The sequence below is a fragment of the Cuculus canorus genome, chromosome 4 (genome assembly GCF_017976375.1).
Source record: "Cuculus canorus isolate bCucCan1 chromosome 4, bCucCan1.pri, whole genome shotgun sequence".
Taxonomy (NCBI): domain Eukaryota; kingdom Metazoa; phylum Chordata; class Aves; order Cuculiformes; family Cuculidae; genus Cuculus; species Cuculus canorus.
The window spans coordinates 58,407,795-58,435,308 of record NC_071404.1 but is presented as its reverse complement, the minus strand read 5'-3'; the positions used below and the strand labels follow the sequence as shown (position 1 = coordinate 58,435,308).

The 27,514-nt window shown below is 41.2% G+C and overlaps 1 protein-coding gene across 11 annotated transcripts in view; it reads right to left on the bottom strand.

The window, feature by feature from the left end:
* EPHA5 (EPH receptor A5) overlaps positions 1-27,514 on the bottom strand; it is a 194,566-nt gene that overhangs the window by 82,900 nt on the left and 84,152 nt on the right. For 10 of the 11 annotated variants that reach the window (XM_054064901.1, XM_054064902.1, XM_054064905.1 and 7 more), the window contains one exon: positions 4,276-4,431. The exons of the other annotated variant lie outside the window; for it this stretch is intronic. In XM_054064901.1, coding sequence (XP_053920876.1) covers positions 4,276-4,431 — 156 coding nt within the window. The remainder of the gene's footprint in view (positions 1-4,275; positions 4,432-27,514) is intronic. 11 annotated transcript variants of the gene reach the window in all.

Below are 27,514 nucleotides of genomic sequence, written 5' to 3'. Positions count from 1 at the left end.
CTTTCCTATTCCCCTTTTTAAGCCCATACAATTGCTAACACTGACAAAACACTGTAATGATTTCGACTCGGGTTGTTCGATTCAATGAGAAACTTCCTGCTACTCATAACCTGCACCGTGGAGACCAAGCATTATTTAGCTAATAACACCAAGATACAGCCCAAGCTAGAACTATTTTCTGCACTGTCATACTCATACTGGAAACTACAAAATTCATCTCTAGAGCTGTGTGGAATTATATATATTGCACTCAGATGTTTTGTATATCATTTTACCAGTTAAATGGCCATATTTTTATTTCCACTGGATGAATGCCCTTCAACTGCTACCAGTACTCTAGGAAAAAATAAAGAACTCTGGTATAAGAAACTTATTGGACAATGTGTCTTTAACAGGGAATGAATTATTACTTTTATAAAGTCATCAGAGGTTTTTACTTGCTTTGTACAGAATAGTCAGCTGCTCTTCTTGAAGGCTTAAAAACATCAACTTCAGTGGAAGTGCTTTGAAGCTAGTGGGACTTCATAACCTATAAAATTAGCATTCTCACAGAGGCTCAGAGAAAGGCCTTTATTAATCTACAGATATCTAACAAGAACTACTTGAAGAATCCTGAAACCACGCTTGCGTAAAACATTGATAAATCACAGCTGGGAGAACAAAATGTTGTTTTACCTTCAGAAGGTCTGTTTTAATTTCCAACCTCCTTTTGTCAAGGACAAAGGCATTAGTTTACTGATTTTTTAATATACATATTATATTTTCTTCTTTTAAATTTGCTACTTTATAACCTAAGCAGGTGAGATTCACCCCTTCTGAACTACAATTTAATGACCACAGGCAAACAATTTCTAAATTAAAGACAAAGATATTGGTATTTTTCTTGATGGACAGCAAACCTATTGTTTGCTGACACACACATTTTAAAAATATAACCGGAGAAAGAATTACTCTAGAGATACAAATATGTCTGATCTAGCGGGAGGTGCCCCTGCCCATGGCAGGGGGGTTGGAACTAGATGGTCTTTAAGGTCTTTTCCAACCGAAACATTGTATGATTCTATTATTCTGTGAAAATAAAGTTAACTGTAAGCTTTTTGCAAGTAGAATATTACACTAAATACTATAAAATCTTCAGATTGTCCCATGTGTCATACTGTTAAAAATATTTCCCCAAGAGGCTCTGAACAGCAACAGGGTTCCTTGTGAGAGTTGGGAGGGGAAAACAAAGGGTATAACTTTATGTTTTTATTTTAAAGAGATGCTGTACAAGGACTGAAGCTAGGATTGCTTAGCTAAGAAGACATAAAGCACAATGACCTCTTGGAAGATACATAATAATATTAAGAGATTTCTAAAATGCCCATCAGGATCAAACTTTTTTTTTTTTTTATTAGGACAATAGTTATTTGCGACTGCATTGCAGCACTAGTAATTTCAAAATTACCAATCATTACTTAAAAAACACACCTAAGGAATTAGAAAAAAATTAAATATGTATTGTTTTTTCCTCCCACGGTATTTATTTGAGCATTTGACAGTTGCATAGCAGTTAGTTTTCGTTAGTGATACTGGTGCAGCTTGCCACTGAAAATCCTATGCTTTAAATTGCGAAAATGTGATTTTATTGCTATATCAGCTATCAAGGGGACTTTGCAGGTGTAGAGCTGAAAAAGGACATTGATGTATTCTATAAAATTAACTAGATTTCAAATGGAAGGAATCCTATGAATATTATTAAATTCTGCAGTAATAAACAACAAAAACATACAAAACCTTGACGTATTTTTCTACCAGCCGTGACTCAAGTCGGTCTCACTTGTGTTTCAGTTCATAATGAGATGTGCCCTTCCAGGTCTAATTGGACTGGTTTAAAACATTACTATCGCTATGTACACTTTATTATCCCTGCCAAAATTTACTACACCTACAGCTGAGCTAGGGTAGCACATGGGCCCACCTCATCACCTTCAGCACAAATATAGAACAAAATCACAAGAAAGGATCACTGAACAAGGGTCACTGAAGCTCATGGAGATGGCTCGGCAGATCCGCTTTGCTTTTGATGTAGTAATCATGAATGCCATCAGAGATGCTGAAACATTCTCAATTGCTGCACCAGGGTCTGCAGTGCGTGACAGAAGCTGAGCAGTGCCTCAATCAGCATTAAACCTCTCATCTGCCCCAGAAGCACTAGGTACCCTGCCAAGCCATATCCTAATACAGCTTCAGGTACTATGAACCTGCACTTTAAACTTTCAGAACCTCCAAACAAACTTTAATATATATATTTAAAAAGCAAATAAGCATAAAACCCCTAAACAAACATAAAAAGAAAATTCAATGGTATTTGCAGAATCAGAAATTGCAGCATTTATGTACAGGATTCAAACTGCACCAGAAACCTGGGGGAACAAGCACTCAAATCTAATTTCTTTTTAACATGAGCTGGTCATCAAGCTTGCTAGTGTCTTCCTAAAAATTCTGTGCTATGCTCAGGTCATAGGCATACATAAACCTTGGGGTTGGCACCTCTGCCTTGGGGATGGCAGCTCTTTCCCTGCACTAATTCACCACCAGCACAGAATAAACGTTTACCCCTCTGTTCTCAGAAGGGACAGAGAGCAACACCACCAACGGTAGGCAGGAGGCACTGTGGACACCAACAGTCTGGCATAACTCTATATCAGCCCCTGGCTTTAGCTACGCCTGCACAGAAAAGCCAATTTTATGTGCATTTCCAGAGCTCAGAGTAGTCCTCTCCCTTCCCACTTCCCAATATCATGCTGGACCTCATCATCTCTCATTTACTCATTTTTAACGTGAGACCAAGGGGTAAAATTGACATCAAGGAGCCCTGGTATTGAAGTTTTTCATGCTGTAACACACTCTAGATACCACTCCAAAAGGCACATACATATCTAATTAACTGAGAAGTGCTTGCATGACTCACCCCCACAGATCACTTTTATCCTACAGCACAGCTACTGCCACACTGCCTAAGGCTGTCTTCTTCCCTGAAGCACACCTTCCAACAGCCATATGCTTCATGTTCCTTCTGCTGGTGAAAAGTACACAGAGAGTTCAAGGGCCCCAGTTCTGCTCCAAGTGTCTTCTGCAGGCAAGGAGAGACCCGCTGAGGGCAATTTCCTTTGCAAGAGCACCTCTCCAACAGGTACAGAATTTTTCTCTCTTTTTGAAGTGCAAACTTGGCAAGCTAGGAAGGACATCTGTGCCTGGGATAAGCGCACAAAAAGCCACTACCATGTTCAGAAGATGCAAGACAACAATATGGAAGTCACTTCTGTACCACTGCCCAGTGGCTCTGTGTTTTCATAGATTCATAAATCTACTTTTTCCTCTGTTGCTTATGTTTACTGGAAGCTCTACCCACTTCTGCTACAGTAGTTTGGCTCGTCTTCAGTCCTTTTTAACCACTTTTGCAACACAAAAATCAGATTCAGAGTATGACAGACCCAGCTCAGCAAAGACCTGTGGGCTGTGCACTGCTTGGCAGGGCTGGCTGGGGGCTTGCAAATTGTGGTCCTCAGTATCTGCAACACAAACTGAACAAAAACTTTCAAGGTACGACTGCCAAGATAGCTCAAAGATGGCAGGAAAAGGGCAAAAAATAATGATTCTGATTTCACAGACTCCACCTCCGACTCCCAGTACCGCAGTTTGCTTGTTATGCTCCCCCTCCCTTCCCCACCCCTGCTACACTAAGGGGATAAGCTCTACATTTTTGCTGCAAGCTTGGAGAAGTAGTTTCCATTGCAGATTTTTGAGGCTACCCAGAAGAATGACCATCTCCAGATAGCACAGAAAGGTAGGGCTCTCTCCCTGTCTATGTATCAAAAATAAGGTAAGAGATAATACTAACCAGGACCATGTAGATTCTACCCATGTCTACCACTGACAAGCACTACTCGTTTCATCTTCATGTGTGCCCCATGTATACACCAATGTGGATGTCTGAACACAACGCTGCTGGTTGAGTCCACTCATGACTGGACAGTGAGAGATGAAGCACATGTTTGTTACAAAACCTCTTCCTGGGTTTAATGCCAGCTTTTGAAGCAAAAGGCTTTGAAAAGTCTGTTCTTGTGTAACTGCAGTATGGTGGACAAAGTCATTGACTTTACAATTGTGTCAGGATTAGTTCAGACTCCAGCCCAGAGCCTATAAAAGCACATCAATTAGGATCATAAAGTCTAGTCACAGTAAAGGAACAGCTTGAAAGGATTAAAAACAACCCTACAAGCATATGCTTACTTGTACAAGCCATTGTAGGTGGGTCTGATTCCTTCCTAAAATAGTGCTCTTCACACAGGCAAGATGTGGATGCTTCATCAAGCGTGTAGCTGTGAGGGGGACATTTGCTGCAGGATGGACTGTGGGGTGAAGCTTTGAAGAACCCAGGTCTGCATACTGTGAAAAGAAGAACCACAGGCTAAGCTCTCCCATCATAAAAGTAGCCTCTTCACATGTCCTTTTTTAAAAAAAAACCAACAAAACCAAACATCTTCAACTAGAAAACAGACAAGCAATCATGAGCTATTTGGTTTGCATATTTTAAAGCAGTCTATGCCACTAACAGACAGTGCATACTTAAATATCTGCATGAAAAGAGAATGAGAAGGATGTGGATATTTTTCCCAACCTAGCATCTGACTTCACTGGGCAATTATTTTCCTTGTTGAATACAATAAAGGTAACATCTTTTGGGCTCTGCTTTAGAAAGCATTGCTGTGTTTGGGGTCTTTTTTTCATCCCATCTTAAAAAAAACGGTAAAATGCATCTCAAGGATTTCAGTTAAGATGTTCTATACCCAGAAATCGGTGTCTCAGCAAACAAATAGCAACATGGTGGTGGAGAGGATCTCAAGATTGGCAGCTTTAAGACACTGTGATAAGGCTATTTCCCTAGGGTCCTTTTCCTTGCAAGCCTGAGATGAATTTTAAAGTGCTTCATATAAGACAGACTGTTGTGGGTATAGCATGCTTGCCATACAAAATATTCCTTCCACCTCCAATGTATGTGCATGATGAGGCACCAAGACTTGATACAAGAGCTATTTTTGTTCTCATGAATATAATATAGCTAAATATGGCTAAAAGTAACTTAAGATTATTTTTTTCTTTTGTTTTTAAAATAATTTGACGTGACTACAGTAATATCTTGTTTCCAGTCTCCTGACACAAGAGCTCTTTCACCTAAACAAAGCACTCAGCACTTCACTTCCATGCACACAACTCAGCGAGAAGCAGTGACAGGCACAGGTTTGCATGTATCCACCACAGCTTTAGGTAAAAAACAGATGACCCTGTAATCTTACTGTTCTATGTAGAATTACAAGCCCACTGTTAGCAAAAGGAGGAAAACTTGATTTTTTGTTTGTCTCAAAAAGCAGAGATGCAGAAACATGTTAAAGCAGCTCCAAAGTGCTCCTACTTCTTTCCTTCAGAGATGCTCTGAAATAATTCTGCCCAGTATGATATCAATGATGCACAGGTCTGCTGTCAGACTTACAGAAATTATCTAGAAATCACAGAGGCTTTCCACCTGCATTTAAACTTCCCCAGTTGCAATTAGCTTGCAAAGAAAATAAGCTCACAGGAAAAGTATTAATATTATCCCACCAGCAATGTTCTAGACAATCACAGTATGAAGGTCACGTGCTTAAATTCAGCAATGACAGACTTCATCTTCACCATAGGTAAAGTATGGGTTAGGTTTTTACTAGTGATTCCTTTTCCTCTGATGGACCAACCACATCTAAAGTTGGCTTTAGTAGTAGAGAAACTGTCTCAACATCTTCCCTTTTACATCACTAGCTTCTTCTCCAAAGGTGTGACACTGGCACATCAACTCCTAACTCCTAGAACCAATCAGTAAATCTTTGCTGATGAAGATCACTCGTGTAACAAAAAAGGGTATGATCCAAAAGCATTGAAATAAACCTCCCCTGGCCCCACCTGTAGCCCTGCCTGGACCATGAAGCTCTCACAGCAAGTGACATGCAACCCTGAAGAAGTTCCCAAGCCAACCACAAGCTGCCAGGTCTCCATCATGCATCTGCAGCCTCTCCAGCCTACTCTAGGTAATGCTCATCCCAAACATCCCTCCTGACCTTCTCAAACTGGGCACTCTCCCACATCTTCCCCCCACCTCCCTTTCTTTCCACAAGACAGATAGAAAACAGCTAGTAGGACTGGAGGGATTTAGAGGTTTAAAAACCTTATTTCCAAAAATCGCTCATCATCCAACTAGTGTTCCATTTCTAGGCTGTGACCTCTGCAGACCACAGTTCAACTGCTTTGTATTAATACACCAGGACTGGTGAACAGAATTAGGGCTGAATTTATTCTTGATGGCTGTTAGCAGACTCACTGTGAATCACCCTCATGCTTTACGGAACACTCAGTTTCTAGCAAAGAGTTAAGTTATTTTATTTACTTCATAGCCACCTCCAAATGCTGCCCTACCTACAGCAAAGACTTGTTACACTATCTCTAGAGAATCTTGTGGGAGAGGAGACCACAAACTGGCTCCTCTCTAGCCTACAATTTCTATTTCAAAGTTATATCAAACTTACTTGTACACACAGACAATAGAGATGGGGAAATGAAAGCACAAAAAAAATGAGCAACCTGTAATGAGGGCAGCCCACGCCTACTATGCATTATATGTAATTAGCCTTCAAAAAAGTACTTGATTTTATCTCATTATGTCCCATCAAGACAGACAGAAAATAAATTATGGCACAAGAGTTTATTGTGCCTCTATTTTGTGCAAAGCAGCAAATGCAAAATAAGTCAGTTTTCCTTGACAGATTTTCAACAAGGTGCAGCTTGTTAATGATGATATGATACGTAGCTCAGCTCAAAAGGCATGTTTGGTTTTCATGAATAAGTACAGACCCAACAGATGTACAACACCAATAACCCATGTTTTAATGAGGGATGTGAAATAAAACTGAACTCGACCAACTTTCGTACAATCTGCAGGCTCTAATAAGTCAGGCAAGTTATTTCTCTATTCAAAAGGTATAAGGAGGAACAATCAAGAGGACTAAATTATAATGAAGATTTCAAGATAAGTCCTCATAACAAACAGTCAGCAGAGCAATGTGCCACTGTACATAAGGGAAATACTCATGTGTCTGTTAGAAAGTAAGAATTCACAGACAGGATATGCAAAAAGAGAGGACAAAGTCCATGGCATGCCAAGTCCACACTTCTGTAGCAGATGCTTTGGGGAGGATAGAAGGGGATTTGCAGGGTTCCCCCAGCACAGCCTTCCAGCCTCTTGTGACCAGTGGCTTGGGGACCACTGCTGATGGAAACCACACTTACACTATCACACTCAGAAGCAGCAGCAGTTGCAGCTGCATCGGTGTTTCCGATATAACTAGCATCTATTATAATTCTTTTCCCTATACTCTTTCCTACGTTTGGTTTGTATATGACAAAAAGGAGAGGAAGGCCGCAGAAGTGATACATGCAGCAATCCTCTAATTAGCAGGGATGCTGTGATGAAATGGATGCTGTTAGATGGAAACTGACCCAATAACATCTTATGCCTCCACACTGTATCACTGCAGCTGGACAAGCAACTCTTGGCTGAGCTCAACAGCCAAAAATTGGGGCTGGTACCATGTTACTTTTCTGCTGCTGGTGGAAATATCTCAAGACATTTTGGAAACTGTATTCAGAGCAGAACAGGGCCACAAAAAAAAGCCTACTTTGCATGTCCCATTGGGTTTTGGTCTTTATCTTACCACTCCTTTTCTGACAGTCAACCTTACACTCTCTTCATGAAGTATACATGACTTTATTTAAAATTAAATGTGTGTCTGGGGGTTAATTTCCAATTAAATCTTATTTTAGTCTTCTTATATTTTTATCTCAATATTTCTAATTCAACAGCTCTTGAAAGGATACACAGAATTAACACAATACAGTTACACACATAATGATACTATCTCTTTTCAACAAGGTGGGGAAAAGAGGAGAAACAAGATCAGCCATAGACTCCCCATAATCTGCTGCAATCCAGCTGAAAAGAAATAAAATTTTAAGCTGTTGATGAGATCTGCTTCTTTTCTTCCTAATACTAAAACTGATAACTCCTCAACTGATTAGCAGCCACAGATGTGTAAAAATAGTCTTCAAATTAAATTGGTTGCTTAAAAAAAAAAAAAGGCAGTATTTTTAGATACAGCAGATATGCCATAAACAACCTAATGGTGTTAGGTGTAAGTGGGATATGTTTCTGTTAGTAACACAGCCATTATTAGCAAATTAATATCACTCTATTTTTAGTAGTAACTACAAAATGTTGTAGGCATGAAGCACTAATGTCTGCAGCCTCTTGCTTGCACACTTCAGGGCGGGCCAGAGAGAGATGGCTGCAATGAAAAGATGGCAGCAAGAGCCTCTTGGGACAGCAATAGTGTGAGCTGATCCCTTAAACCAGCAGCGACTGGATTAGAAACTAACTTTGTACCTTGCAGGCAGAAGCCCGTAAGAGCCATGATGACAGAAACTGGCTTTTCAAATGTCGGTGGATGGAGGAGAAATCACTGGTCCTCTTACAATGAAAAATTTGAATGCTGTGCTGGACTTCATGTGCCTTTATCAGTACTAGAGACAGGGAGTATAGGGTGGGGGGGCATGCAACAGGAAAAGGCAGCAGAATAAGCTACTAACATCAAACAGCTGGGGCTACTTGACAGATTATTTTCTTCAAGCCTTAACATCAAAGGTATCGCAGCTGCATCCCTGTAACCATTCCTGAACTTCAAACAAAGGCTGCATCCAGCAGGCAGGGCTCCTCTCCTCTTTGGCTGGCCCACACCTTTGATGCACACCAATCCCAAGCAACAAGTGCTATAAGCAAGGATCACAGCCGAGGCTCTCATTATCCACAGGCACAAATGTTACCGTGTTGGTAAAAACACCCAATTAATATTATTTAATTCCAGCTGACAACAAAGAACCACATGGTCACATGCTCACTCCTCCACAACTTCTCTTCCAGCTTCCTGTCCTCCAGGTGGGATGGAAAGGAGAATCAGAAACAAAGAAGGTTAAACTCATGGGTTGGGATAAAAAGAAGTTTAACAGTAGAGCACAAGAGCGGAAAAAAACAAACAATAAAACAATATACAAAGCTAATGATACGCGGTGCAAAGTGCTCACTGCCCAGAAAGTGATGGTGCCAACCCTACTTCCCTGGACAATTACCACCCTTAAGTACTGAGCACGACATCACGGTACTGAATATCCCTTTGGCCACTTTGGGTCAGCTGCCCCAGCTGTGTCCCCTCCCAGCTTCTTGTGAAAATTAACTCTATCCCAGACAAACCCAGGACATCCCTGGGGAGAGATAAGTTAGGAACCAACTCTATAAGCCTTGAGACCCCATGAGGTATGAAAAAGGTCCAACCTATTACTCCCTTCACACTCTTATGATGCTAGGAGGATAAGCTCACAGTACTTAAGTGCTTAGGATCACCAAAGCAACCTTTCATGTACCACAGAAAATAAAGCTCAAACAGGAATTATACTGTCTGCCTTACAGAGCACAAAATTAGTCTCCACAGTAATCAGAGACCACAAGTATAACCCATAAGGCAGTGCCACTAATCCATAAATAAAGCTAACGGACAAAATATATCAAAAATTAATGAGGATAAGGATGCCTAGTCTAGACAGAACACAGGCTGAAACAGAAGTTTCCTCCCCAAACTGCAAACTTCCTTTGCTTCTCCTACCCATCCTTTAGTTTTATTTGCCTTGTCAGACTGCAAATTTCTTTGGGGAGGGACACACAACTCAACTTACAACAGCTTTTAGAAGCAACCAGTGTAAAACTCTGCCTTGTGGACAGACCTATAATCCACACCAAGGCAGCTCTCAGCTCAAACACAAGCAGGACATGGTGTGTGTTTGTGTTCAGCAGACAGGAGAGCAGCTCTGCCTTCATTATCATATCACTCCAGCATAGGAAACATGCCTTGAGAATTGAAAGATTTGAGCAAAAACAAGATACAAACCAACCAACTCTCATTCTAGTCTCCAGAGCTGCCCATGCCTCAAAGCATTTGCACCAAGAAGAGGGAGATGCCTTTTAAATGCATCCAAAACCTAAAGAAGGGTTTAGCGAGACGCAGACTTTACGACGTGGAATCAATTAAATCTCCTGAGTGGCTCCAAGCCTCAGCTTGTGCTCCTGATGTGCACGTCTACTTATAAGAAAAAAACAAAACAAAACAAAACGAAAGACACAGCAGACTGTCTTCATGTACCCCAACCAATATAAACAGATAATCCCCATGCTTTTCCAGAAAGTGTTTCAAGAACTACAGCAACCTACCACCAGGCATCCTCGTGTAGAATTTACAAGAAGGCTCCCAAAGGTAATCCTGCCCTCCCTTAACAGCTCTCCTTGAACTGCAGGCCATCACCAAAATTGCTGCCAAAGCTATAAAGCTATAGAAAAATGTGTAAAATGCCCTGATTATATCTCCTTTAGGGTTGGTCCCTCTATCTGCAACAGTGCTATGTTGCTTCCTGCAGCACGCCTTGGGGATTTGAAGGGAATTAAATAAAACCCCACTAATAAAACACTGTAATTCAAAGCTGCTGGTTTGCTTGAATCCAGTGGATGTACTAGCATCCTTTGGCAACTCCAGCATCTAATGCTGCAGCCCAAAACCTGCTAAAGATCATTTTAAACGGGTTTCCAGAGCTCTCTAGATAAGTAGGGTATCTAAGGCCTTTACACCTCAAAAGACTCTGCCCATACCTTGTATATAAGCTTATTCAGCCATCTCAAGTGGGAAATACTCTTTTAAGCTTTTTTATTGTTGTTGTTCTAAGAAAACATTGTGTCTTTTGATGCTGTTTTGTCCAATCCCACACCAACACAGGCTGAATTACCTCTGCTCTGCATTGAAGTCAGCTCTAACGCTGAATACCAAGACGACCTTGAAAACTAGAATATAAATAAATTAGTACTTTCAGTTCCTCCTGCTGAAATATCACTTTTTCTGCCACGTGACTCACTAAATTGTCACATCACAATTTATGACATGGCTGTAGTTGCTGGAAAACTAGGAATTAACTGCCACTAATGACATTAATGTGTTTCTTCTAAACAGTATAAAACTTCATCAGATGGCATCACTCTGAAAAATTCATCAAATTCAAGTCAGCCACATTTGCAAGCCATAAAATACACTGAACACAATGCATTTGAAATGTTCATCATTACATTAAGATCTTTAAGAGCTATATTTCTGCATATCCCAACTTTTCTCTAAAGAAGATTTTGAAGCAATCAATGAGGCAAAACCTGAGCCAAGCCAAAACTCTCAGCACCGTGATAGAGGATCAAGAAAGCAGATTTATCCTGGCATATAGGCAAAGCCATACTATCATTTGGGTTTGATTTCGCAGAAGGAAAGCAACTATGGAAAACAAACGTTCTTAGTCAATACAGATTTTTCAAAAGAACTCACCACAGTGTAAGCATGCTCCCACCAGCTGAGTTGACAGCAGGGCTAGCAGTGCATGCTTTCATGTGGTGGGTTTTTTTTTCCAAACTTACCTGGCCAAAAAAACCCAAAAACCTGGGAGAGAAACTGGTACACTTCTAGAGAAAGCACTGCTTGAGATGAAGTGTCATTTCCTAGCAAAGTCAGAATGGCTGTGACCAGTTGCTGCATGTTCTTACAAGCGTGTACAAGGGCTCCTTCAGCTTTCACCCAAGGTGGCACCTGTGGTCCTCCCCACTCTGCGGTTACAAGGGACAGATCGAAGTTGGTCTCCCCAAGTTCCCACTACCTGGTTTGCAATAAAAAAAAAGCAGACCACATCTTGCTTGTACAGCCTCTGCCTACCATAGCTATAAAATACCTATCCGTATATCTCCGTCTATGAAAATCTGTATGTTTTTTCTTTGCTCTCTGAAGTGTGGGACCTAAAAGCGCCTAAATTATGCTTAAATTACTTTCTTTTTTTTTTTTTTTAATGAAGAAAAACTCCCTTAAACAGAGGAAGCAATGATTTACAATGCAGCACCTAAGGGAAAAATACTATTTAAGATACAGAAGGCAGCAGAGAGACATTTGTTTCTGCATGCTCATAAACATAACCTCAGGTGCCTAGCTCAGCACGCAATCCAAGAGACAAAAGAGTCTGTTTGGGGGGGTTCTGTGCACAAAGACACACACATCAGGTTACCCTTTGTTACACGAACTGTAACTTAAACATTCAAGCTGCATTGCATGCTAAGCGAGGGAAGGATTGATGGATAAGCTGCAGAACTCCCTTGAGCTCACTAGTGGCATTGGCTGAATAGCAATAACAAGCATTATCCCTAATGGCAACAGGGGGACAGGATCAAACTTGAAAATGATGCAGCCGCCCCTCACGTCCATCTGTGTACACATATTACAGATGGTAATGCAAAGTCTGGTAGGTAAAATATCCTGGAAAACAGAGTTCTTCAAAGCCACGTGTTAGCTGGCACGAGACTACAATAAAAGGGTTTTAGTCTTCTGGTTCAGTCTACCATAGGGATCTGGAGCCCAGCCAGCAGACAAAGAAAGATTCTCTAATTATGCTGTGGTTTGGACAATTGCAATCCATTGTGGTTAAGAAATATGACGTTTGGGAGGCTTTATTTTGATTATTTATGTCATGTGTGTTTACTCTACCAACATTTCAAGGTTTTAGCCTGTACTAATAGACTGCAAATACACAGACAGTAAAGAGATGTGAAAGTGCTTAAAATACTTCCTTCTGGTTGGCTCTACCTCACGCAACTTCATTTGCATGGACAGGATTTCTAGGTGGTAAAATAACCAGTCTTTCCTTTGTTGACTATTTTGGTCCAAAAGGACCCTTTCAAACCCTGCCTCAAACGTTTAAGGGCTTGTTTGCTTCTAGCTTTATGATCATCTGTCTCAGGAGGTGAAATTGGTAGGACTGGCTGCAGACAATTTATTTTAAAATTGTTCCTCTGTAATTTATGGCTGAACATATGTCACTCCAGACACATCTATTCAAATTCCATCAGAGGGTGACAGAGATGGATCTTTTACAGTCCTTCTGACCAATAAAAGACAGGAAGGATTTATCCAGACTTGCCCAGACTAAGCGTGTTAAATGCATTTATGCACATAGAAGTGTCTCTAGGGAAGTGGTTTTTTTGGTAGTTTTTTTTGCAAATTTAAGATACAGATGAAGCTAGCCAATTCTGCAGCAGACAGGTGGGTTAGAGGTGCACAGAAAGAAAGGTGGATGTATCTCTTGGGGGACCATCTCCCTTTAGTCAAGCCTTCTCCTGCAGAAGCTTGTGGGGTTTTGCATTGGAGCACTCTGGTTGGAGTTAGAGGTACAGGTCTCACTAAACTAAATTCTGCCCTAATATGCATAGCGTGAGATGCTTTGGCTTTGGTCAGAGGCAACATGCAAGGATGACATGGCAAGTATTAACACCCTGAGAAATTTAACAAGGAAAGCTGAGCAAGCTTCACACACAAATTGAAGAAACATCGAGCAGCTATCCTGTCACATGCAGGTACAAAGCTTCATGAATTCAGTTTAATTATCCAGACATAAAAATATTGATGTTATTTGTTAAATTGACTAAACTATTCCTTTGGGTCAGGTGAACACTGCAACGCTTCACAGTTCACCTGCCCTTCCAAGTAACTCCAGCAAACAGCTTCTCCTTAGGAACTAGCTCAAGAAAGAGAAACTTGAGGCATTGCTGGCTCTTCCCATGTTGGCCTGATTATACTGGGAGCTTTCTTTGAGCTCCAAACCTGCAGCCCTGCAATAACAAGAGGATTTATTTCAGTATCTCTCTCTTTTTTGGAGGAAAAACTAGTTGCATATGAATGAACATGCTCAAACTGAAGATAAATCAACACAATCTGACATTTTAAACCTCCTGATTTTGGAGCCAAATCTCAATATTATTTAGGTGGGTGGCCCCACAGCTTTTGATGCCGGAGTTGGACTGTCATTGCCCTTAACTAGCTAGAACTGCTGTGACTCGCAGACTAGACAGAATCCAGAGGAAAAAAAAATTACATTCCAGGAAGACACTTTTCTTGTCAAGACTATAAACAATATTCTTCTGAGACAAAAGCATCCTACTCTTGGGTAGATGTCCTGCTAGCATCCCTGTCCGCTGCCTCTTCTCATAGACTTTATTCTTATCAAAAACAGCTGTTTGACCTACGCAACTGCTCTAGAAACTCAGTTGTGAAGCAAAAAGCAAAGTAAGCAAACATTGTCTTCCCTTTTGCCACACAAAGCCTCACCACAACCTCTTTCCCACTAAATCTATTTCCCCATGTCATGAAGCAGTAGCCTGAAGCACACTTTGCAGCAGCGATGCTGTTCATTCACATAGGCTTTTTGTTTAAGGTTTTAAGCTGCCAAAGCTTGATTTATGGAGATTTAATTCTGAAATTATTATAAGGGGACACTGTTGCTCATGTCTGGCTTAGCCGGCTCTCCAGCTACATTGAAAGAAATAAGCATTGCCTACATGACCCAATCTGCCCCAGAAACCCAGCACTATCTTTACTTGTAATTTCTGCTGAATCTCTCCACCCTTGCATCACATCAACTTGAGCAGTCTTTCTCAGGTAGTTTGCAAAAAAAAGACCAACAATTCTGCTTTACAGAAACCATTCATGGTTGATTTGTTCAAGGGAAGACCAGAAGACAACAAGAGGGGAGACAGGGGAACAGCTGGGTTTAGTGTACCTACACCATGCAAGAGAAGACCACAACCTGCTCATCTTATGCCTCATCCACAAACCCCCCCACCAACAGTTGCTGTTCCACAGCTCCTCTTCCACACCTTATTTTCAAAGACTTATTAAGCATTGTGACATTTGTCCTCTGACACCAAGCAGATGAGGGTGGCATGGGAGGATACTGCTTGTCCTCTCAGCAGTCTTGGAATGTAGAGACTGCAGGAGAATTGGAGGAACCAGTCTTGGTGCCAAAAAAAAAAAAAAAAGACAGAGAAATGGTAAATGGAAAAAGCCCAGTATTCTTTTATTTGAAATGGTATGCTTTGCACTGAAAGATCAAACCGGAGTTTCCTGACTCTTCCTGACTCAAGGAGGGACTGGTAATATTTTCCTCTCATCTCTTGGCCTCCCTAATATCCAGCATCTATTCCGTATGGATGCACTTCTGAATGTAGGTTTCTTTTCAGATGCAATAGAGAGTAGCAAGGAACTTCTGAGGCTCTGGCACTTAGCCCAAATACCATTGACATTTTATTTTTTAAAAAAGTTTTGCAAGTGGTAAAACCACAAGGTTCATTATTCCACACAGAAATTCTCTCGTCATCCAGCCAAATTTAAAAATAAATAGTTGCAATTAAATGTGTTACTACATTATTTATGTAGATGTATTCAAGTTGCAGAAAGCTGCTATAAAATATTCCCCTTCAATACAAGGGAAATTTATTGCACTTTTATGCATACTTTCTTCTCCCTGCTCAAATGTATATTGCTCCCTGCCCATTTTTTTTCCCCTCGTGTTACATAAACATCATTTTCCAGCCACTCTTTCTGCTACTTCCGTCTTAAAAGAATGAGTGATGTAATCCAAACCCAAATGTTTCTTGATTATTTGTGAACAAGACTGCTGAATGATTACTAGACAGATAATTCCAGTATTTCCCTTGCAGTTGAGGACCTCTCCTCATCTCTGCATTTTGCTCTTTCAGCTGCTGTGTAAATGATATGCACTGAGGCTGCCCAAGGCTTCAGAGTGCATATTAATTCTGCCAGGAACTCCAGACACTCTGAAGAATTGCTAATTTAACACCAGACTGTGAAATTATTTTTTCTTTCTTTATTAATTGCTGTGCTGTTTGAAAGCGACTTCACTGCCCTAACTGTCTTTCGGCATGAAAAACAGGGGGCATTTCATCCTGTCAGGGAATAATTGAAAGGTTTCTCCCCAGCAGTCCCTCTATTCATAACCAAATATAAATATGTGAAACAATTGCTAGTAAAAATAGGTTAACTTGCTGCAGGTGTTCCTCTGTCAATTTATCCAGGTCATACTAGCAAAATCTGACAAGGAAGCACAGTAATATATTTCACTTCTGGCTTGACATTTTGATTCTGTTTGTTAGGGTGTATGTGCATGGATCTGGCTTTTTCTCCAGGACTTCTATAGCTGTCAGTCTGTGCAAACAGGATTTGACAAGATGTCCATTTTGCAGGATGGGAGGGCAAAAGCAAAAAGGATCTGGAGAGACCAGGTATCTTGGCAAAGCTGCAATGCAGCACAAAAATGGATGCTCTTCACATATGGAGCAACTTGGAAAAAAAGAGCAGCTTGATATGCAGGATCCGAGGCAGTTTGCATCCTTTAATCAACAGCTCCTTCAAGAAAGGTGACCAGGAAGGATATAAATAGACGGCAGAGGAGAAAGAAGACAGGAAGCCAGCATTGGAGAAGGCATCAGTATCATCGTACATTCATCCACAGGAAGATTTTTGACTGGCCTGATTTCTCCTTTAAAAAGGAGAGAGGGAAAAAAGAAAACTCTCCTTTGCTCCCGAGAAATCTTAGGAAGAAATCTAAATAGGAAGTTCTGCTTTTCAAGGCTGTCCTTTTCCAGCCTAAGGAAAGAAGCAGAAGGTGAGGGAGCTGTGTCTTTCAGTAACAATGTAGCAACATTCTCTGCTCATGGAGCCCCGAAATTAGAAGCCTTCAGCTTCTCTCTCCCTGCAAAGAGCTTTGGACCAGAAGCAAGTGGATGGGTTGCAGTAAAAGTTAGCTATAAAGATGAAACAACAGAAAATGAATATAGCATTTAAACAAGACAGTATTCAGAATTTATGGTAACTGGTTGCTGAACGAAGGTAACAAAGGGATTCTGATCGTCCAGGTGATTCTTACAGCTCTGCAAGACTGTCTTGGAAGGGGATTTAAAAGCAAAGTAACTGTATAACTAAAGTTAAAATCCGGAACAAAGGTGTTAAGTAGTAGCGTTTAAACTAGATCTTCCTTTCCAAAGTCACTACAGGGCTTACAGGCATCATCAGCCGTGCCAATGCTGCCTACAGGCAGCAGAACCAAGCAAGGGCTTGCCTTTCCCATTGGTATGCACAACACCTGCTCACGCTAGATTTACAACAGGCTGCAGAGAGGCATCTTCTTCCTGCCCTCTTTTTTCAAAGGCCATGCAGCCCAACACACAGTTTTCATGGTTCAAAACACATGAGAGATCACAACCCTCATCCTTCACCCAACTATCCCCTAGCTCACATAGGACCACACAGGTGCTGCTCAAATGCATCTATGGACAAGACAGACAGCCATTCCACAACTATAGGAGAATATGTCCCACCATATGTAGACCAAGGAATCTACATCTCAGTCTGGGAGTGCAACCAAATTACAAGTCTGCAATCCGGACCAGATGTTGCTGAGGCCACCAAAGCCAGTCCTAGCCACCAGGTAGGTCTGCAAATGCTCTGCCATCTGAAAAGGAGGAAGACTGGGAAAAGTCTGTGTCAAAACCCATCCAAGACAGATATCCCCAATCCGTTGTCCACCTTCACAAGGCATTCCTGAACATAACCTCTGTCATAAAGCAATGAAAGGAGACCTCTGCCAAGCAAAGCCACTCATGCCCTCCTTCCTTTGCTGCTCCAACGAGGTAGAAAATAAGCATTACTGAGTCTGTAAAGCGCTTACAATTGTGCTCCCAAATCCAGTAATCTTCACTGATGTAGGTAAATTGCCGACTCCTCTATCACTGTTATTCATGATGCAAAAAGAACTTGAGTTTTCACTGTAGCTTAATAAAACCTGTGGGGAATTGGTGCAAGGCTTTCATTCCTTATAGCTAGCCTTTAATGTTGAAATCTGGATTTCCTGGAGGGGAACTGAATAGTTTAAAATAATTAGTGATTTACATATAGAGTTGTCAACAAAGATACGTGATATTTAGCTACCAAGATGAAGGGTTCCACCTTCTCAGTTGCTACTTTCGATTTTATTTTGTTTCATTTAAAAATTCTGTATTTTAATTCTGATCACATTGTGCTATCGCTAGTAAAGTGGCCTGAAGCGGACAGCAAGAAGAGAGCACTAAATCGAAGGCTTAAATCACTTCTTCCTCAGTTCTCTGGCAGATTTAAAGAGCAACCTGGCACTAACACTTTCGAATAATATACTGTTGGACCTGACACAGCAGAGAAACTCTGCTTCAAATCACACAATAGTCCAGGTGACTGCACAATTACAATTAACCTCCTGCCCGCTGTGCCTAATGACAAATGATCACGCAAATGACAGGCTCAGCAAAAAAAAAAAAAAAAAAAAAAAAAAAAAGAGGAAAAATAGAAAACCCCCAAATCTGATTCTTACATATTCAAGAAGCCATTTTCAGTCAGGAAAAAAACCCAAGGCACGCTAATTTTAGTTTTGCATTCAAAAGATATTAATAACCATTGCTAACACACATGCAGGCATAAACAAACACTGTCAGCCTTCAAGCAGCAAGTGGGATGCATGAAAGTGCCCTACCACCATAGCGCTGAAAAGTACTAATATCCTGCACTGCTATAAATCTCATCCCAGACCAGAAAACATGAATTTTGTCCATGCTAGACAACAGAAGGTAATATAACCTAAAAACAGCACACAGTATTTTTTTGCACGCTTATTGGGCCCATGGGGTTCCCTTTACAAGGCTGTTAACTGGACTGGTAATCTGCGTTGTCCCATCAAGTTTTCTGCTTTTTCTGCTTTATGTCCCTCATGTCCTACTTGCCTTGTGAGTTCCCTTTACCAGGTAGCATCCTCTGCTCTCTGTTCGCACAGCATCTTCAGCAGTAAGCAAAACTTTACCTCTGCAGAACAGGGAAACCCAAAGATTGTCCCACCCCGGGAAGAGTGAAGGGCACTTACTTCCTTTCCTCTACCCAGTTGTAGTGGTGGGAGAGTATATTGGCCCTAAACACTCTCCAAGTCAGAAGTTACTGCCGCACCAGATCTGGTGGCAGAGCAGTTGGAGTGATCTCACCCTCACCTGCTTTGGTGAAGCAAGCTTATTAGTTTAAATAATCTATTTCAATTTTTGCTAATTCACTTACTCTAATTAGTGTCCAGAACTGCAGAGGTAGAAACTTCCAGCTGAGAAGCAGCAGGGCACATGTATATGTGTGTATATGTATTTTTAGATTTATACTTATAGCACATGCTCAGGCAAATTCTATCCCTCACTCTTCCTAAATCTGGCATTTTCTAGCACAGATACATCTCCCAAGAAAAGCAAAAGCAATATGGATACGTCCACTCAAATGGCACCATTTGCACATGGAAGCAGCAAATTATTTGCAGACACTTGCCAAGATCTCTTTTAAAGCAAAGCAAACCTTTACCTCCTACTTGCTCCAGAGCGAAAGGACACAGCACCACCAGACACACGTGAGCCATATCCCCAGCAAGGTAAATGGGCAGAGAGCAGCAGGGCAATTTGGCAAGTCCCTCCTGCAGAGCATGTTATGGCAATTATTTACCAAGTTGCATGCTGAGCTATTTTATAGCAGCTAATCACAGAACACTATTACGAGATAAGCCTTATAAAGCAGAACATTATATATAAGGGTTTCTACATATATTTATAACACCTGTTTCAGCATGCCTTTACACAGAGTCTTTTCATATGAAAAATAAATACAAATATACTGTATTCTGGCAATTTATTCTGATGGCTGATTAAGGAAACATCACTTCATGAATTCTAAGCCATGACATTTTCACTAATCTTCCTATTTCAACAGGAGGGAAAGGAATGGCTTTCGTATCTCTGTGCTTATCATTTTCAAGCTGAGTATGTTATCTGCTAGTCCCTGGATTTACCCAATAGCTCTTAAAAAACCAAAATATACTGCCATGGTCTACGAAACTTATATGTGGCTTACTTGGAATGTTGTATGTCATTCTGTAGATGAATAAATGTAGAAACTAGTTCTCATCTTTTTTAAAGTCTGTCAAATAAATAAACAACCAGATTGCTACCTGTTATATCCGTTCAATGAGATTGCTGCTTAAAAGGTTATAAATGATGACGTTTTTGCTTTTGCAGAAGGCAATGCATTAAACTTCTCTGATCCATGCAAGGTGATATGACACAACCTACTGCCTGTTTGTTGGTGGATTTGTTAAACCTGCTCTTCTGCAAAGACTCCCAATGTAATAGCTACCACCTTCCTACATGTCAGTTTACCCTAAGAGACCTTACCTCACAACCCTTCCAGAACCTTGCCTTCTAATGCCCAACCCCATTGATATTTTAACACCTAAAATGAATAGTCATCAGCTCTTCAGCTGCAGTTTCTAAGTTACTGATTTAATTTTTGTGTTAACTTTGGGTTTCTCATGGCTCAGTTCCCTAACCAATTGTTGTATGTGAAGATATCTTGTCACCTACTGTCTTACCTGGGGCTGCTTTCCAGCCACTGAGGATCTCATGCAAATGCTTGCATGCTGCAAGGACACAATCTCTTGACATCTTATAGGGGGGTGCAAAGCACCTTGCTATAATGCTGGTTATGAACCAAAATCCTAGTTGTTGTCACAAAAAAAACGTCAGACCACACGCTTTCTTCCACATAATAAATTTACATAAATTCTATAAAATAATTTATCTTCTACATATTGAGTCATTAGGATACCTAATGTCATGATGTCACAGAAGGGACAGTAAAGGTCTCCTAAACCCTAAACCCTCCTTAGATGACAGAAAAATATTTTGTGCTGCTTACATTGCTTCTTTTTGTAGCACTCATATTTTTATTTGCTAAAGTTCTCTCCTTTGGGCAGACCTCTTGGTTAGCTGAAATGTACATTTACAAGAGGATCTTCAACACAGTCTTGTAACAGTCCTGTGTATTTCATAAAAGCGCAGCGAAGCTGCATGGTTTGATGGAGGAAAGACAACCTTGTTTACATGTACAAGGTCAGCAAAGCTACTGACCATACCATGTTTTGGTGCCAAAATGGACAGTTGCTTAAGAGAGGCAAGCACGAACAAAGTAAATGCTGCAAAATACAATGCAAATGGTTCAGAAGTGTATTTCTGAAGTGAACCTCTCAATTTTGCCAACTTTCCATCCCTCAGCACACAATACCAACCCAGCAAAATGGATTTGCTGGGGGGATGGAACTGAACCTGAAGATGTACCCTGGGAGTGCACTTATCACATTCAATGGTTTTCCAAGGGATCAAGCCATGGCCAGCACAAAGCAGGCACCTTGAAGATACACAGCATGCTGCTTCACCTTATGAATCCATCCCCAATGCATCATCCCACCTACTAACACAGATAGAGCCTCTGCTATCGCTAACCAAAACAATCCTGCGTTTTGTTCTGCCATAATACACACAGCAGCTTTTATGTTTTAACATATTCAGATTCAACCTGTCTCTGGAATTTGCTTTTCCAATAGCTGTCATGCTCCAACATTTGTCAGTTGTTTCAGATAACCAAATAATACTCTGATGTTCACAGCATAACCTAGAAATTCCCTACACAAACTACAGGGAATTCTGCCAATTCTGAGCTAAATTAACTGCTTATCAAAGGCAAAATTGACAAAGGTTGTTGGGTTATTTTAGCATGAATCCATGGTTTATTGCTTCCCAGTCCTGTAACACTACTTAGCATTTTCATGATCCATGCATGAAGATCTTTAGATATATCGTTTCAGCTTGATAATAACACAATTACAACCACTTAATGCATTTAAGGGAACAGTCCCAGCTTAATATCCAGTAGAAGCAAGGAGTAGTTGCATGCTCTCTGAGCAATCCATGAACCATCAGCATGCACTCAAACCCTCTGCTTGCTTAGCCAGAAACTTCCTTGTCCACTAGCACAAGAAGGACACCTTAGTCTCCAATCAGTTAGTTGGTGTGAAGTCCACATGGCTCCTTTCAGAGTCTGACTGTGGCTATTCCCATTCCTGCACCTGAATCAATATCACTGCAGCTCATTTGCTTGAGTTTAAACTAAGCTCTGGCAGTACAAGCTTCTGTTTCTTCATGAAAACAGCCAGAAGGGTCACGTTTCGGAGGTTGTTTTCTAAAAACCCTCAAATCAGGCCTGGCAGCTATCTGGAGAGTCCCAGCCCACAGAGTTTACTTAGTACTTGAACACCAAAGCTCTTTAGCTTCTCCATGTTCCTGGAAGAGCAACTCATTCCACAGACCTCACGGAAACAAGGCTGCTGAGTCCTCTTACCTGAAGAATACGAGAAGGCTACCAGAAGGTTACCAAAGTCAGCCCTACACCTAAGGCAGCCTTGCTCTCAGCAGCCTGTCTACAGAGAAGCTGGTACCCTACCAGTAAATAACACATTCCACTCAGCCGTACATGATCCATTATTCTTCCAGCAAATTTCCTAACACATCTTCCAAAGAAATAACAAAAAAAAAAAAAAGAAAAAAAGAAAAAACCCAACAGTATAATGCCTTCCAACACAGAATAAAAGCAATGATGTGCTGCCCACACAACATAGGGTTTGGCAATAATGTATTTATAGAAGTACATTAAGACCAATTTAGAAAAGGTTGATTAGATAAAGTAATGCTCATTCAGGCAAGCCTAAACAATTTTCTTATTTCATTGAATCAGCAATAACGTACTCCTACAAATGCCATAAATATATATCCAATCACCTCCTCCTTCAGTTACTTCTTCCCTTGCTCCTATAAGTTGGCAGCATTTGTTCTGGGTTGTTTTCAGAAAGGAAAGAAAAAAAACAAAACCAAAAAAAAACCAAAAAGAAAAAAAACTCACAAAAAAACCCAAACAGTAACTCATTCATAAAATGTTCTTTTCCTGGTAATTTTATTTTATCTCCATAGCATAAGGCAATCTAACAAAAGCAAACATTGCTTACTTGTTAATACCAAGCCAGAACTCTTAGAGAGAGTCGATGAGCCCACAAAGGAAAACTATTGCCTTCTTTGTTATTCTGCTAGGAGAACTGCGGTAATATGTCAGATATCGGTAGACCCTATTGGGGAAAATACAAATAGTTCTCTCTTTTCATCTATATGCATGGGAAATCATGCTGCTCTACACGCACTGGAAGATTTCATACTGTCGCTCCAGCTAGCTCTTCTCACACAGCAACAACACCTGCTCTAAAACAAATTTCACTGTGATTTGTAATTCAGGAATCAACGTACTTTAAAAATCTTTACTATTTGATTGTATTGCTATATCAATGGATTATTCGGAAGGTGACTCTCAAGGGACATGTAGCACTAACCGGAGAAAAGGCTTCTGTGCCTGCATTCCTCAGCAATGCCAGAGTCCCTGTACCCCATGGCCCCTACAGGAACCTCAAAAGCAGGACCTGGCCTGCTGGCACTCAGATTACCTGAGAAAATGAGGGCTGCAGGCAAGTGAGGGTCCTAGAAAGGTATATGCGTACAAAATCATTTTGGTTTTGTTCTGCAGTGACAACATTTTTTATCAGGACAGCGCGTTTACCTAAGGGTTTTATGGCAGTGTGATTACTTTGGATCTCAGAGCTCCTTCAACTCAACCCCACCCTCCACAGATATTTGGATCACAGGCTCCCTCCTGGCCTCCCTTTCCCCCTTCACACTCCCTATTATTTACTTCTAGCTTTACAAGCAATTAATATTTCTTAAGAGTAACCAGGGTGAGGGGCAATTGTATTTGGCATCTTCTTTCTATGCAAGCATTAGCTGCTGAGATACAAAGGCAGGTAAATGCTGCTGAAATGATTTCATGAAAAAGACATACATGAGGAAATTTCTGCTGGACAGAAATTTCACAGCTGCAATCCATGCCCAAGCTAAATTCCCAAGCCTATGCTCTGTATAAAGCCTCCATCAGCCAACATCACAGAGAATTGATTCATAACGTATACCCTTTATGAAAAGAGACATTTTTAGTTCTATGCTACAAATTCAAATTTAGTAAATGCCTACTTAAAGGTATCATTTCTTTTTTCTCCATAACCAAGTCCAGTATGTGGATTGCATTCTGCATTCAGGAAGGGGATGGTTCTGAGCTGCTACCAGAGCTCACTCCCTCCTAGAGGGGAAAAAGGCAGCATTTGGCCTCTAAGAACAAAAAGGCACTAACTTGACAAATACTTAGCATGCTCCCCAGACATTCATTTATTCTAACAGCAAGATGCGAGATGAACACTTTCTAAGCCAGAACTGGGTTTTCAGAAATCCTGCATGCCCACTCATGAAACACCTAAATACATTTAAAAACCCAAGTCCAAATCACTCCCAATGACTGCTTTGAAAAGTCCAACACTTAAGTAAGAACTGAGTGTGGTTTGTGATGTAAGGGTCCAGCCTCTCCTAGGGACTTATGTCCTCCTAGAAAATCCAGAGTGACCAAAGCCTCACTAGTAGCTTCAATAGGATAGTGGTTTTATTCCACACCTTTCACTTACGTAGAATCATAGAATAGTTAGGGTTGGAAGACACCTTAAGGATCATCTAGTTCCAACCCCCCTGCCATGGGCCGGAACATCCCACTAGATCAGGCTGCCCAAGGCCCCATCCAACCTGGCCTTGAACTCCTCCAGGGATGGGGCAGTCACAGCTTCCCGGGGCAACCTGTTCCGGTGCCTCACCACTCTCACAGTGAGGAAATTCTTCCTAATGTCCAGTCTAAATCTGCCCCTCTCCAGTTTACACCCATTCCCCCTGGTCCTATCTCCATAAGCCTTTATGAATATCCCCTCTCCAGCTTTTCTGTAGGCTCTACAGCTTTCCTGCAGGCAAAGAGGCTTGCCTGCATAGAGGTTTAGAAACATAACTTCAGTTTGCTTTTCTTGGAAATCTCACTCTAAACATTCTAAACAGCCAACAAGGATTTAGTTAGGAAACCAAAACAGCCAGACTCGTGTAGTTGCACAGCACTGCATACAGCTGAGTGGCTATTTCTAAGGGGTCAGCATGAAAGCCTGGAAGAAGATTTGGTGGTTTAGGACTCACACTATAATTTTGTTTGACCTAGGTTTAACTCTGCTCAAAACTGAGTGTTTACATTCTTTGCATCACAGACACCACCCAAAGCAAGAAGCCCAGCTCACCTTGAGTGTGGTATGGATGCAGCTCAAAGGCCCCACTTGCCACATCTCAGCAACTGAGGACCTGGGGAAACATCTGCTCTTGGCCTTGTCCAGCCATGAAAGCAATGAAGCAAACAAAATCCTACCAATAGGAGAGATGCAGTCAGGAAAAGCTTAGCTGACCCTCTGACTCCAGCTCCAAGAACCCTTTAGAAAATTTTGGATGCATTTCCTTTACACACCTGCATCATTTTTCTGGACTAGTGAGCTTTGCTCCACTATATTCACTTTACAATCTTAGAGGTATACTCTTTCCTATATGTTTTCCCCAGTATCACCTAATCCTGAGCAACACTGCCCAGCATCCCCTCCCTTGACGTTAACAGAGCAAAAGTCAGCTTTGGTGCTGTCTCACAGGCAAGGAGCAACTGCTGGTGCTAGTTAACACAGCCGTGCTGCTATCCGGAGCTGTATTGCACTGCCAGAGAAATTAACATATTTCTGCCTGCTACCTTTTTTTTTTTTAAGGATTTTATGACAATAATAACTCCACAATACCTTGCAGCACTATGCATACACAGATTAAGTCTAATGTAACGCCCTCAATGAGGGAAGGCACCAGTGGATCTGCTCCACATCACTTCAGGCAGACAATTGCCCTGTTCTAACCCCTCTGCAGCCAACATGGCAAGCAATTTATCACCTTCATCTAACTTCATTCATTTATTTTGCTGAGTGACAGCTATCACAAGTCTCATTATTGGTGTGTTCCTAGGTGGCAAGGTAATCACATCACCTAACAAGGTCTTAAAGAGGAGAGAAACTTCCTAAACCCCATTACCTGGAGGCTCTCCCTCCCCAGAGATGAAGATTTATGTGTGTTTGTGCCACAGATGTCAAAGAATTTCTGACTTTTTAGTAACTTTCAACCTTGTTTTTAGGTGAATGAAGCAGGAGAGTCCTCCTATAGATGCATAGATTTGCTTTGTGGAATTTAAGACCACCAGCAGTTGAATTCACTGGATGTTTTCAAGGCAAATCCACCTACCTAGTAGATAAGCCTTCCAGGCAGGGGCAACACATACAGTGATTTATTCCTGGTGACTCTGGCACACTGCTAGGACTATATTTCTCTACAACCCAGGAAAGCTGCTTTCACATTTTACTACATCCAAGTGTTGCACTGGAAGCAAAGGGGAGTGAAATAGAAAGAAGCAGTAGTGGGAATGGAAATCACAAAATCTGAAAGAAGATTAATAATGACAGTTGTGGCAATAAACGCTGTCGTGGCAGTCAGCAGTCCCAAACTCAGTGGCTCACAATGTCTGGAGATGCTACCAAGTCTGCCAAGGCAGCAGCTCCTGCCAATGACAGCTCAGCACAAGCCATTTTGGATTCATTGCATGGTTTTGCTGAAAACAATAATGCCAGATTCAAAACACCATGTACAGATTCCTTTTGATTTCTCTGTGACAGGACCTGGAAGGGCTACACTTATCAACTGCTGTACATCGGGGGAGATCAGAGTAGAGGCGACAAAACAGAGACAATAACAACTCAAGACCTCCATTTTTGGCTAGCTCTAGTGACAGAAATGCAGTGGGAAGAGCTAGTTTAATTCCCTGAGCCTCTGTAGTTTAGCTCCCAGTCTGAATGCCTATATACAGGCCATCTCAGTATCACATATGTGGTGAAGAGAGTCCTACTGAATAGGTCAGATCTCCTGGCCACTAGCGTACACTGCTCCAGAAGACAGCTCTGTCTTTGAGATAACACATTTACCATTCAAGAGCAAGCAAACATGCCTGGACCTCAAGGCAAGCTGGAGCTAGCATGTATCCTGCACATATCCAAGCCTGACTACCTGGATATTCCACTTACCATCATAACCTGGAGGCTCTTTCAGTGCTTTTTGTATCTGGGAAGACGCTACTTACTGTCCCCAAGAACATAAAGGCAGCAATCACTCTCTGCTGTGGTCTGGAAAAAATACTTATTTGTCATACCAGAAATGTGCCCTGTATCTTTAGGATCTATAGGAGAGCTGCTGAAGCATTTTCATGCAGACACTATTAGGTGTTTTTTTAATTACTGTTTTATCTCTGATTTTTTTTTTCTTTGAGTTTCGGAATACAGGAATTGGGTGTCAGTTGAAGTTTCAGTTACCACAGTATACACTATGGTGACTCCACAAAGCAAAGCATCACTATCACACTTCATAACACTGATTTATATTAACTAAGACAGACTCTGATAGTCCCATGACAGAAAAAATACCCCAAATCAGTTCTATTTTTCTCCAGTGTTCATTTCACCTTCAGGATTCCTCCCTTTAACAATCAGAATACCTACGCAAACA